Here is a 13,258-nt window from a genome sequence, read left to right as displayed (position 1 = left end):
AGATATTACATCTAAACACTTTTCAAATAGCATTAACAAGTATGAAATTACTTTGAAAAAAATTCCTTTTGCTTTGAATACCTCAAAAATTCATGGAGGAAGTTAGTCTCTACCTCTCTCCACAAAACCAATACGTTTCTTATAGTAATATGCAGAAATAACATTTCAATTTTCGATGTGCAAACAAGGTTTGGTATGCAATAACTATTACTTTGAATACTTGCTTTAACATCTGCTTAAGTCTCCTTTTCAGATCTACTTTCGTCACCATCTACTGTAGAAGAAACATAACTTGAGCTACCATATGCTTCACGAGGAGCAGGGAGCAACCTATCCAGAGAAGGCAGATTCCTTTGGTCTTTTCTGCCAGCATGCTCACGACCACAAGAATAAGAATCACCACAGCTCCTTGAGTAACTCTCCCAACGTCTGCCATATCCATCTCGTGTATTATAATCACGGCAGGTGCTTCCACCATAAGACATCCGAGGCCCTCGTGCAGGTGGTGCACCATGAGAGGTCCCTGCAGGGTTGATAAAACAATACGTTGGACTGCATTTAAACATTTTTACTGCTATCACTAATGCATGAATTAAAGTACTATTTTGAAATATCTGTTTTCCTCTGCCTTTGTTGCCAGGATATTAATTAAGCCTTCAATAGTCAGGTTTTATTTAAAAGAAGTGTAAGAGTAGTATTTGGAAGCTTAACAAATTTAATTCTAAAATAAATGTTGAGTCACATTTTCTGAATATGAACTGAAATTCTCACCTTCATATCATTCCCTATGCTTTATACTGTTAAGAATACTCAATATTTAAACATGTTATATTTATCCTTTATAATTTTCCTTAGAATTTCATTAAAACCATGATCTGTTCTATTAAATACAATTATATAACTTACAAATCCATCCTGGACCCTTACCATATCCCTGAAATGCATCTCTATAAGAACTTCCACTTGGACCTTCAGAATGATCTCTACCACGGGCCGCACTGTAGCCATCAGGATCACTAAATTGAAAAAAAAGAAAAAAAAAATGCTTTTTTTTTAATGTCAGAATGAACAATTTAAGAAATCTATTTGACAAATCCAGAAAACATTACATTACCTATATCCTCTAGAGGAATGTTCATCCCGACTAGAACGACCATAAGCAGGGTATGTATAGTCTTTAGGTGGTAGAGCATAATCCCTGGTTTCTCGGGAACTTGGATGATTTCTGTGGGCATAAATTTAAGCAACAAATTTTAAATTTTCAGCTTCTAATGTCCAAAATATAATTAAATTACAACTTAAACACAATTAAATTGCCAAACATCTAAATAAATATTACTCCAAATAAAACAGGCAAAAGCCCAAAAAGCACATGGAACCGATATTCATAATCAGTGATTCAGAGAATGCATTTCAAATTCAAAAGGAGATTCCACACTTCACAAACACACTGGAAGCACAATAAATTGTACAAAGCAGGAAATAGCAAGTGTTTGAGAGGATGCAGATAAATTGGACCTATGATACAATGTTACTTGGACTGGACAATTTAAGATATCTATTTGACAAATCCAGAAAACATGACATTACCTATATCCTCTAGAGGAATGTTCATCCGGACTACAACGACCATAATGAGGGTATGTATAGTCTTTAGGTGGTAGAGCAAAATCCCTGGATTCTCGTGAACTTGGACGATTTCTGTGGGCATAAGTTTAAGCAACAAATTTTAAATTTTCAGCTTCTAATGTCCAAAATATAATTAAATTACAACTTAAACTCAATTAAATTGCCAAACATCTAAATAAATATTACTCCAAATAAAATAGCCAAAAGCCCAAAAAGCACATGGAACCGATACTCATAATCAGTGATTCAGAGAATGCATTTCAAATCCAGAAGGAGATTCCACACTTCACAAACACACTGGAAGCACAATAAATTGTACAAAGCAGGAAATAGCAAGTGTTTGAGAGGATGCAGATAAATTGGACCTATGATACAATGTTACTTGGACTGGACAATTTAAGAAATCTATTTGACAAATCCAGAACACATTACATTACCTATATCCTCTAGAGGAATGTTCATCCGGACTACAACGACCATAATCAGGGTATGTATAGTCTTTAGGTGGTAGAGCAAAATCCCTGGTTTCTCGTGAACTTGGACGATTTCTGTGGGCATAAGTTTAAGTAACAAATTTTAAATTTTCAGCTTCTAATGTCCAAAATATAATTAAATTACAACTTAAACTCAATTAAATTGTCAAACATCTAAATAAATATTACTCCAAATAAAATAGCCAAAAGCCCAAAAAGCACATGGAACCGATATTCATAATCAGTGATTCAGAGAATGCATTTCAAATCCAAAAGGAGATTCCACACTTCACAAACACACTGGAAGCACAATAAATTGTACAAAGCAGGAAATAGCAAGTGTTTGAGAGGATGCAGATAAATTGGACCCATTATACAATGTTACTTGGACTGGACAATTTAAGAAATCTATTTGACAAATCCAGAACACATTACATTACCTATATCCTCTAGAGGAATGTTCATCCGGACTACAACGACCATAATCAGGGTATGTATAGTCTTTAGGTGGTGGAGCATAATCCCTGGTTTCTCGGGAACTTGGATGATTTCTGTGGGCATAAGTTTAAGCAACAAATTTTAAATTTTCAGCTTCTAATGTCCAAAATATAATTAAATTACAACTTAAACACAATTAAATTGCCAAACATCTAAATAAATATTACTCCAAATAAAATAGCCAAAAGCCCAAAAAGCACATGGAACCGATACTCATAATCAGTGATTCAGAGAATGCGTTCCAAATCCAAAAGGAGATTCCACACTTCACAAACACACTGGAAGCACAATAAATTACAAAGCAGGAAATAGCAAGTGTTTGAGAGGATGCAGATAAATTGGACCCCCGATACAATGTTACTTGGACTGGACAATTTAAGAAATCTATTTGACAAATCCAAAATCATGACATTACCTATATCCTCTAGAGGAATTTTCATCCGGACTAGAACGACCATAATCACGGTATGTATAGACTCTAGATAGTGGAGCATAATCCCTAGTGTCTCGGGAACTTTGATGAGTTCTGTGTGTATAAGTTTAAGCAATAAATTTTAAGTTTTCAACTTCCAGTATCCAAAACATAACTAACTTACGGCTTAAACAAAATTAAAAAGCTAAACATCTAAATAGATATTTCTCCAAATAAAATAGGCAACAGCCCAAAAAGCACATGGGACAGATACTCATAATCAGTGATTCAGAAAATGCATTTCTTTTTTGTTTTTTTATACTTTAAGTTCTTGGGTACATGTGCATGATGAGTTAATGGATGCAGAAAATGCATTTCAAATCCAAAATGAGATGTCATATATCCCACACACAACCTGGAATGGCAGTAAATTTTAAAAAGGAGGAAATAACAAGTGTTTGAGAGGATGTAGATAAATTGGAACCCTGATACAATGCTAGTTGGAATGGAAAATGATGCAGCTACTATGGGGAAACGTGGTGGTTCCTCAGGAAAGTAAACATAGCTATCATAGGACCACACAATTCCACTCATATACACCCAGAATTGAATATGTGTACTCAAACAAATATTGGTGCATAGAAATATTGGTGCAGAAACAACCCAGATAAAATAATGGGTTAACAACTTGTGGAAGGAGTAAAGTGCTATGATGTAAATGAACCTTCAGGACATCACGGATAAAAAAGAAGTTGTGTTGTGTTTGAGCCCCATTAACATTAAATGCCTACAACAGGTGGTTCAGAGGCAGAACACAGGTCGGTGTTTGCTAGCAGCTAAGGAAAGGAAGAAAATGGAAGGGACTGCTTAACTGGTAGTTGGAGTTTTAATTTAGAGTGATGAAAATGTTTTGGAACTTGATGGAGGTAGTTGCTGCATGACACAGAATATGTTAAACACCACTTAACTAGTTACCTTTTAATATTTAATTTTGTTATGTGAATTTCATCATCACAACAAAAAAAACTAATTGTGTTTCTTCATTTTTCCTTTACCTCTCCTTAGTTGCATAACCATCATCTCTTCGTGACATATGGTCATTTCTCCAGGAAGAGGTTGGCTCTCTGCAGGGAGGACTTCCATAATTCTCTCTTCCACGTGACATGGGACCTTTAATATTAAAATGATGGAACATTTTGTAAAGAACACCAAATCTAAAACACTATTTTCTCTTCTCTCAAACAACTTCTACAATTCTATTTCTTCTATGACTCTGTTCTTCATTTCCTAAATTACTAGGCAGTCATGACACTGAATATTTCTTATGGCTTTGGATAATCCCATGGCTCCCACAAGGCCAGTTCTTTTAATGAAGCTGAAGCCAAACATTAATTCTTAGGTAAAAGTTCATTGGTAATGGTTAATAACTTAGTTATTATTTTTATTTTCATGTGAATTACTGATGACTACTAATAATACAGGAATAACACATAAAACCATCAAACTAATCATGGATTTTAAAGTTTACATACTTCTCAGCTGAAGAAAGTAAATTTTCCCATGTTGTTCAGTTCATCTCACACACACAAATACGGCTACCTTTGAATGACTGCACGCTAAATGTTTACATAAAAGTTCTCCTTTATCACTAACTGGTTGGCTCTATTTTAAATATTGACAAATGAAAATGTGCTGGTGAAGATTTTCTAATGATGGCCAAGATTTACTTTTACTGCAATAAGCAATACTATGAAAGGGGTCATTACAACAATGTTGCTATTTCAAAATAGAAAAGTTTCTCCTTTAATATACTCTTCACCTGCTATTCCTTAGAGGTCACTCTTTCACCTCTGATACCTTCACTGGCTAATTTTCCAACGGAAATGTGTTGGCTTGTAGATCCTAAAGCCCATAAATACCTACCTTCACTGATACTCTACATATGAAATGTAAAATTGAAAATGGCAGTTTTCAATTTCCTCCATATTAGGGTGGAGGACTAAGTAAGAATTTTAATTTGTTCTGCTTAACTTCTTTGCTAAGAACTTTTATTTATTGTCTTGTTTTCTTCTGTCCAGTCTGCAGTCTCACAATTCTCCTTCTCAAAACTATTACTTCTATTCAATCCAACTGCTCACCTCATGTTACTTAGTTCTAAATTCTCTCCTCAAATAATTTCAAATCTTACACCAAGGATCTTGTGTTACCGTTTAAACATCCCGGTACAATCTCAACTATTGAATTACATCACCCTATATTTCACAACTCTGCACATCTGTGGTATCCACTAAATTTAAGAATATTGGACTCCTTCAGGTCTACCTTTCAAGCCTTAAATTTATTTTAAAATAATGTTTAAGTCCAGTGACTCCTTGTCTGTTAAATGCTCGTCTAGTTCTTTTGAATCTTCATATAAGCAGTGGGAATGCCTTGCACATATGCATTACTGAGGTGTCAGAGGTTGGATGGCCAGGCTCAGCGGCTCACACTGAATGAGTGTGGAAGGCGGAGGCAGCTGGACTGCTTGAGCCCCGGGCTTTAACATCAGTTTTGACAGTGTAGTGAGATCCTCTCTCTAAAAAAAATAGGAAAAAATTTAGCTCGGTATGATGGTGCATGCCTGTAGTTGCAGAAACGTGGGAGGCTGAAATAGGAGAATTGCCTGAGCTGAGGAATTTGAGGCTGTCATAAGCCATCATCTCACCAATGTACTCTGACCTGGTAAGAGCAAGACTCCAACCCAACAAAGAAACTGAACAAGCAACTTTTAGACTGGGACACCAGGGGACCACTACCAGGGGACCTAGTAAACGGAAGAATTAATTAGATGAAGAAGACTCCCGTCAAAGAATACTGCTGGGAACTTAGAGGAAAATTAAGGGGAATTTTTTAGCAAACACAGGATTAAAAGGAATGTTGGCCTCACTCTAATCACTTGTTTGATCTGCAGTGAGAAGTTCAAGTATTTCTTCAACATAAATCTGAAATGTACCTAGTGAGATAGAAACTATAATAAAAGCTATCAATCAGTAATTACATCCATGTATATGTCACTTCTCTTTTCTTCAATGAACTTAAAGCTAAGCATTCAGGTAAAATAGCTCATTTTTAGTGATACAAAAACTACAGTCTTTCTGTCAGGTAGCATTTACCTTGGCTCCCGATCCAACTATTGCTTCTTGCCATAGCAGAAAGAGCAGATATTTTAGGAAGAGGACCTCCACTTCTTGAAGATGGACCTCTTTTAACTGGAATGGCTCCCCTAGAAGAACTCATGTTGAGATCAAGAGTGTATCCACCATCATCTGTATTTCAAACAAAATCTTTTTAGTTAACTAACATCACTGTTTCTTAAATGGCTAAGTTTTAGTTCTTTACAAAGATTTTCTACATATTATAATCTTACAAATTCACATTTGTCTAAACCAATAAAATTAACATTTCTATATGAAATTAGTACAGTTCAAGCAATAAAAGTCCATTTAGAAAATCTAGAAAGAAACTTAAGTATCATAATATATTGGTGTGAGAGAGAGATGCAGGAAAATGGGGAGTGAACAGGGAGCAGAAATCTATCAATAAAATATCTAAGTATAATATACAAAAAAATTAAAAGAAAAATGATAAATGACTGATTATATCATTCTGTTATGAGGAAAAATTTTCAAAGCATATCATAAAGATAAACTAAATTCCATTCAAAGAAACTCAAATATTTACAATACCAAGAAGTGACATATCAGGAAAATACATTACCTCTAAAATTTGTTAACACAATATAGAATTCTTAAAATTCCCTTATGAGACATTAATTTTCCGATTAGACTATGCTGAATTTTAATAGTCTTTAAGAATTGCATATTAATTAATATAAAAATATTTTTGTAGATCTACAAAAATGTGGCTATATGCCAATTACCAGGTGGTGTTACAGGTTAGAATATATACATTCTCATACATGGCAAGGTATAATTGAACCTCACCCTCAAGATCAATGGCGACAAAATAGCCAGGAAGCCATGCATCTTAAAATGAAGCAAACACTGCAATTTCAACTTTAAAAAACATCTCCAGTTAATTACATATCTGGTCGTTAACACTCCAAATTAATTGTTAGAGTTTCGAAGTTGGTTAATAGATAATGCAAGTTATTTATTTACTTATTTGTTTATTTATTTATTGAGATGGACTCTTGCCCAAATCATGCAGGCTGGAGCACAATGGCATAACCTTGGCTCACTGCAACTTCCGCCTCCCAGGTTCAGCGATTCTCCTGCCTCAGCCTCCCAAGTAGCTGGGATTACAGGTGCATGCTACCACACCAGGCTAATTTTTTGCATCTTTAGGAGAAACAGGGTTTCACCATGTTGGCCAGGCTGGTCTGGAACTCCTGACCTTGTGGTCCCCCTGCCCTGTACTCACCAAATGCTGAAGTGACAGGCGTGGGACACCTCGCACAGCCCATCCAGTAGTTTTACCTTTTTTTTTTTTTTTTAATACATGGTTTGTTTCTCTTTTATATGTAAAAATGGACCCCTCATTTTCTCTTGAGTAAATCACTCATAAATATCATTTTCAGTGACTCATCCTCCAGCAAAGATAGATACATACATACCTGTGAAGCAGTGGTTTTTAGACCTTTCCAGAGTCACAGACACTTTTCAGAAATTAAAGTCCTACATTACTTAAATTGAAAATGCTTTATGGCAAGCCAATGCACAAATTTTCCACATTAAAATTATCAATAGATTTGCATAGATATTTGCACATGTATACACAAGAAAACAAATATTGCAAAATCAATCTTAAGTACTGAGTTACTTTTTTTCCTACTGGAAACTTTTAAATATTCCACCATACTTTGATAATATAACTGATATGAAATTCTGTGCCCCAAAGTAGAAAACTCTAAAGTATAATGAATATAAATGAGTTCTGCAGAAAACCTGCTGAGTACAGGCAATCAGCATTCATAAACTCAATTCAGGTTGAAATTTGTGTTACTTCAATGCAACGTTATTACAATTTTAAAACAAATTTTAGACATTAGTTCAGTCATTCCTATAATACACCTTTAGTACTTAGAAATAATTTTGCTTCTTATCAATAAGTTAATCTTCTGTTCATAAAGGAAATACATAAAATTGAGAAATTTTGATATCTTCAAACTTACTTTCTTTCAGTCCTATGGTTCCATCTTTACGTTTTAAAACATTACCCAAGTGTCCTTCATGTGAGGGAAGCCAGCCTCTTATTCCTCTACTACTTCCTTTTGCAGATCTCAGACTTCCTGAAGGGCTTCTGTTTCTTGAAGAAGGTGGTGGTCTCCGCCTACCACCACTTTGAAATGATGGTTTCTTGGCTTGTTCTACTTTTATTGCTTTTCCATCCAAAGACTAAAAGCATTAAGGGGACTATCAACAACACTGGCACATTTAATGTAAGCACATTTTACAGACATTTTTAGATCAACTATAGTTCAATTTGAGGTATTTTCTCCCAAAGGAAACTTTTTTTCTCCTAAAATGAATACATCTTTCACAATGCCAAATTTGAGACATTTACTGAGCATATGCCTTCCATTAAGAGATCAAACACAAATTCTATTATTCAAACACCTTGAAAACTTCTCCTTTATTTAAAAAAAAAAAAAAAAAAAAAAACTCAAACAACAACAACAAAGAAAGATTAACCATCACACCTTCTATGGAAGAATGTGGCACATCTGTTTTTTACAATATATAATACACTTCATCTGTGTATTCACATCACTGATTTAAAAGTTTCACTGTCCCAATGAAACTTGTGTCATTTAAAAAAGTGAGGTTACTTTTTCAGTAATTACTCACATTAGTCATTATGAATTGTTTCTCGTTTGATTTGCTAATACTTACATAAAATATCCCCATATGATTTACAATGCTATATTTACTCTAAAAATGTTTCTGTGAATGTGATCCTTGTTTGATCTCATTAAGGTTTCTTGCCTTACTCTTTTCTTATATTGCCTTAAATACGCCCCTAAAAAATGACTCTTAATATAGTACTTCATATAATTTCTCAAAAATGTGTAAATATCCTAATTAATTTCACAATAACATTTTTCACTGTAATCTTGTCTATAGGCCATAGCAATTTTTGGAAACAGTTCAGCTAATAACTTGATTTAAAAATTCCATGCCTTTTATTATTTGGGGGAAGTAAGTCTCAAATTCCTTACAAAACCTCTTGCAGCCACATCGCCAGTTGTTCCTACCTTGAAACTACTTTTGTTATTTCTGGGCCGAAAATATTTTCCCCAGATTTGCTCACGGCTGCTTCCTTCCCAGTCAGACAAATTCTGAAGTCAGCCGAAATTCCTTAACTGTTAATTCTCCCTGAAAACTCTAAGAACTTCCTTTATTGGCTGTCTTAACATTTATGTGCATATAACATTCATATTTATTTTAACACAATAAGACATGTGAGATGAAGTAATTTAGAAATAACATTGTCTGGACACAGTGGCTCACACCTGTAATCCCAACACTTTGGGAGGCCGAGGCAGGCGGATCACAAGGAGAAGAGTTAGAGACCATCCTGGCCAACAGGGTGAAACCCCATCTCTATTCAAAGTACAAAAATTAGCTGGGTGTTGTGGCACATGTCTGTAGTCCCTGCTAGTCGGAGGCTGAGGCACGAGAATCGCTTGAACCCAGCAGGCGGAGGTTGCAGTGAGCCAAGATAACCCCCACTGCAATCCAGTCTAGCAACACAGCGAGTCTGCATCTTAAACAAACAAACAAACAAAAACTCTACACAAATTATCTGCTCTTTTGCTTGAAAAATAGGGGGAAGAAAGAAATTATCATAGATTACAATACATAAGTCAAAATTATCTCCATCACTACCACAAAGCCACGAACCAAAAGCTACTCTCGGTTTCTACCACAGCTTAATCTACTAATTTATAAGAGTGAATAAAACCCTACTCTCTGCTATGTGCCTGGAAGTATGCTAGATCTAACAGAAATAAAAGCAACTTAGGAAGACTTAAATATGCATTATATACAATTTCAAAATCAACAGATTAACACATAGTACAGTGAGTACAAAATACCTACAGTATGCAATGAGGAAGAAAATATGAAATCTAAGTTGTTTTTGAAGCATAAATTGTTATTTGTGAGACATGCATCAGGAAAGATAATTCTCAAGAAGTCCAAAAAAGCATCTGGGGATAGCATAAAGACTAGCAGGAGCTATAACCAGATTGGGATAATGTTATTTATTTATTTATTTATTTATTTATTTATTTTGAGATGGATTCTCGCTCTGTCACCAGCCTGGAGAGCATTGGCGTGATCTCGGCTCACTGCAACTTCTGCCTCCCGGGTTCAACTGATTCCCCTGCCTCAGCCTACTGAGTATCTGGAACCACAGGCACACACAATCACACATGGCTAATGTTTTTGTATTTTAGTAGAGACAAGGTTTCACCATGTTGGCCATTTTGGTTTCGTTCTCCTGACCTGGGGATCTGCCCGCCTCAGCCACGTCCATGGTGGTGTGAGCCACCATGTCGGGCCTCATTAGGATACTATTATAAAGCAAAAAAACTGCTAAAGGGCCCAAAATGGAAGGATCTTGACTACAGTGTACAGGAATTCAATAGTTAATAGAATTACATAAAATTTTAAAGCTTTAGTAAACACACAATAATCCCTAGATTTAAAACTCAGCAGGACAAGAGACCATTGGTTGGGTCAAATCAAGTCCCCAAACACACTGGGGAAATGAGTAATTGGATATTCATGTTACATAAATCACTCTAGTGACAGGAAAGAAACATCCTTAGGAGAAAAGAGCCAGGATGGGGCAAAAATGCCAGGTACTTCTTCTGTTATCTGACTTCAATGTTCTCATAGTATTTTCTATTTTCAAGGACTTAACATTTAAATATACTTTCTCAAGAATATATTTTCAGAAAATGGGAAAGAATCTTTCCTTCTTGTGAGTTTGTCTAGATGTCTATCCACAGTTTGTCTACGCTCTAAAAGTATTTCCATGAATTGGAAGTAATTCCATTAATAGCATTTAATAAATGTTGACTTATTACTTTCATTTACATGAAGGTTCCTTCCAACTTTTAAAGCCCTTCAAAACCTTTCAAAATCTATTTACACTCATACTGAAATACAAACATAGAAAAATTATATATTAATTTATATAATGTTAATTCCAATACCCTTCCAAACTACACTTGCATGTATATGACATAAAGAAGAGGATGGCTTCATATGACTTTCTATTATCTTCAAAAGTTTAGTAATATTAGAAAGACCTATACATACTGTTAATTGAAGAACAGAGTTAGAATATTATTAATAAGGGACTCTTACCTTTCCATTCATATCTTTGGCAGCATTCTTAGCATCTGCAGGGTTCTCAAAAGTAATAAATGCAAAACCTCTGGATTTGCTGGTTCGATCCTTTATCAAAAGAACTAAAGTATATGAACAGCTTTTACATTCATATAATGGACTCACCAAGGTGCTAACCATCTGAAAGTTACATCAAACCAAAAAATAATTGCATTCTACATCATTACTATGATTCTTAATACTAAGTCAACCCTATAGTCAGCCTATTTTATTCCAGTTTGTTCCCTAACTCCACAACATATTTAGTTTTCCTCATATTCCTTTCTAAGTAGTAGGCTATCCTTACCACAGACCCTTAACCTCGTACTATGAGAATTTTCCAGATATCAAACAGATAATTCAAAATAAGAGTTTAAAACTAATAAGGCATTTTAATGTCGGTATACAACGAACTTTGAAAAAAGTATATTTTTTCAAAACATACATATATATTTAAACATACATATTTTAAACATACATATTGAAATATACATATGAAATTACACACACACACACACACACACACACACACACACGGCTTTAAGAGTTACCTTCTGATATGGGACCATGTTTCACAAATACTGCTTTAAGCATCTTTTCGTTGGTTTCTCTATTGAGGCCACCAATGTAAAGCTTGCCAGGACAATCTACTTCTACCATTGTGCTGCAAATGGTAAAAAATTATCTATATTTAGATAAAAATAAATAAGCTAAAAAGATAAAATTTTATTACACACTATATTGAAAACCCAAGTAAAACCCTTCCCAAGGCTGACATCTTTCTAGCATTTCTTACTTCAAATATGTAAAATTTGTAACACACAGAGCAAAAGGGTCACTAATTTCATGGACAAATGCTGCATTTTAGTATGTACCCGATAAATTCTCATTTCTAAAAATTAGATAAGAAAAGCTATCATAATTTTCCTAAGTTGCAATATAAAGAATGCCCCCATTTAAATAGTGTTATTTGAAAACTATATATTTATGAGGTACAGTGTGATGTTTGTATATTTTCTTTCTTGAGATGTATATCTCCCACACTTGAGATGTGTATCAGTGCACTGCTCAGTGCAGCCTCCTCCACCCAGCCTCAACTGATCTTCTCACATCTCAGCTTCCCAAGTAGCTGTTACTAGAGGGGCTTTCTACCAGGGCTGGGCAATTTTTTGTGTTGTTTTAAATAGACACGGGTTTCCCCATATTGCCCAAGCTGGTCTCCAAATCCTGGGCTCAAGTGATCTGCCAGCTTGGGACTACCAAAGTGATGGGATTTCAAGGGTGAACCACCACGCCCAGCATGGTATCTGGATAAAAGACTAAATCAAGCAAATCCAAATGTTCTTGGGGGAGAACATTTTAAATATTTTACCATCTTTTGGTGATTTGAAATACACAATAAGTAAAAGATCCCCAAACCCTGGCCTTCAACCCGTACCTATCTGTGGCCTGAACATAATGCCTGAGGGTGCCCTGTAACACCTGTCTGTAGAGAATGTAACACCTGAGGATGACCTGAGGTGGTACAGTTTTAACCGGAAACCATCCTCCCTATTCCCCCGCTGCCCCACCCTGTCCCCATGGCAGCCCTGCTGCCCCACCTGTCCTCTGTCACACTGCCCCTACCGGAAGCCCAGTCCCACCACGTGCCGCTTGGGGCCCTGCCGCCAGCCCCTCCTCCCAAATGCGTCCACTTCGCCCTCTTCTTCCCCTGCGCAACCCTTGTCTGAGGAAAAATTGTCTTCCACTAAACCGGTCCCTGATGCGAAAATGGCAATAGACTAAAGGAGCCCATTATGTTACCCAGGCTGGTCTCCAACTCCTCACCTCAAGCCATCCTCCTA

General features: G+C 35.6%; 1 protein-coding gene across 2 annotated transcripts; it reads right to left on the bottom strand.

The window, feature by feature from the left end:
• Positions 1–226: 226 nt before the first annotated feature.
• LOC115895642 (RNA-binding motif protein, Y chromosome, family 1 member F/J-like) lies at positions 227–12,074 on the bottom strand. Of its 2 annotated transcripts, none has more exons than XM_030926275.1 (11): positions 11,966–12,074; positions 11,394–11,497; positions 8,231–8,408; positions 6,165–6,317; positions 4,068–4,182; positions 3,016–3,126; positions 2,543–2,653; positions 2,067–2,177; positions 1,115–1,225; positions 928–1,016; positions 227–523 (listed from the first exon to the last, which is right to left on the bottom strand). In XM_030926275.1, exons 1-11 carry the CDS (start codon positions 12,072–12,074, stop codon positions 237–239), a joined length of 1,479 nt encoding a protein of 492 aa, XP_030782135.1. In that variant the 3' UTR covers positions 227–236. The 2 variants fall into 2 exon arrangements, with proteins under 2 accessions (XP_030782135.1, XP_030782136.1); XM_030926276.1 differs by having other exon boundaries at positions 457–525; positions 935–1,016.
• Between the last annotated feature and the right edge of the window lie 1,184 nt (positions 12,075–13,258).

This window comes from Rhinopithecus roxellana, chromosome 22 (genome assembly GCF_007565055.1).
Source record: "Rhinopithecus roxellana isolate Shanxi Qingling chromosome 22, ASM756505v1, whole genome shotgun sequence".
Lineage (NCBI taxonomy): Eukaryota > Metazoa > Chordata > Mammalia > Primates > Cercopithecidae > Rhinopithecus > Rhinopithecus roxellana.
The sequence above is the reverse complement of the archived record's forward strand: the minus strand, read 5'-3'. Positions and strand labels throughout refer to the sequence as shown.

What these genes read in the sequence shown, in the direction of transcription:
- LOC115895642 (XM_030926275.1), bottom strand. Translation starts at nt 12,074, where the DNA reads ATGGTAGAAGTAGATTGTCCTGGCAAGCTTTACATTGGTGGCCTCAAT. An exon ending in TAGTTGGATCGGGAGCCAAG is followed by an intron (nt 4,183 to 6,164) that starts GTAAATGCTACC and finishes TTAATATTAAAG; the next exon opens with GTCCCATGTCACGTGGAAGA. An exon ending in CATTCCTCTAGAGGATATAG is followed by an intron (nt 1,226 to 2,066) that starts GTAATGTAATGT and finishes TTATGCCCACAG; the next exon opens with AAATCATCCAAGTTCCCGAG.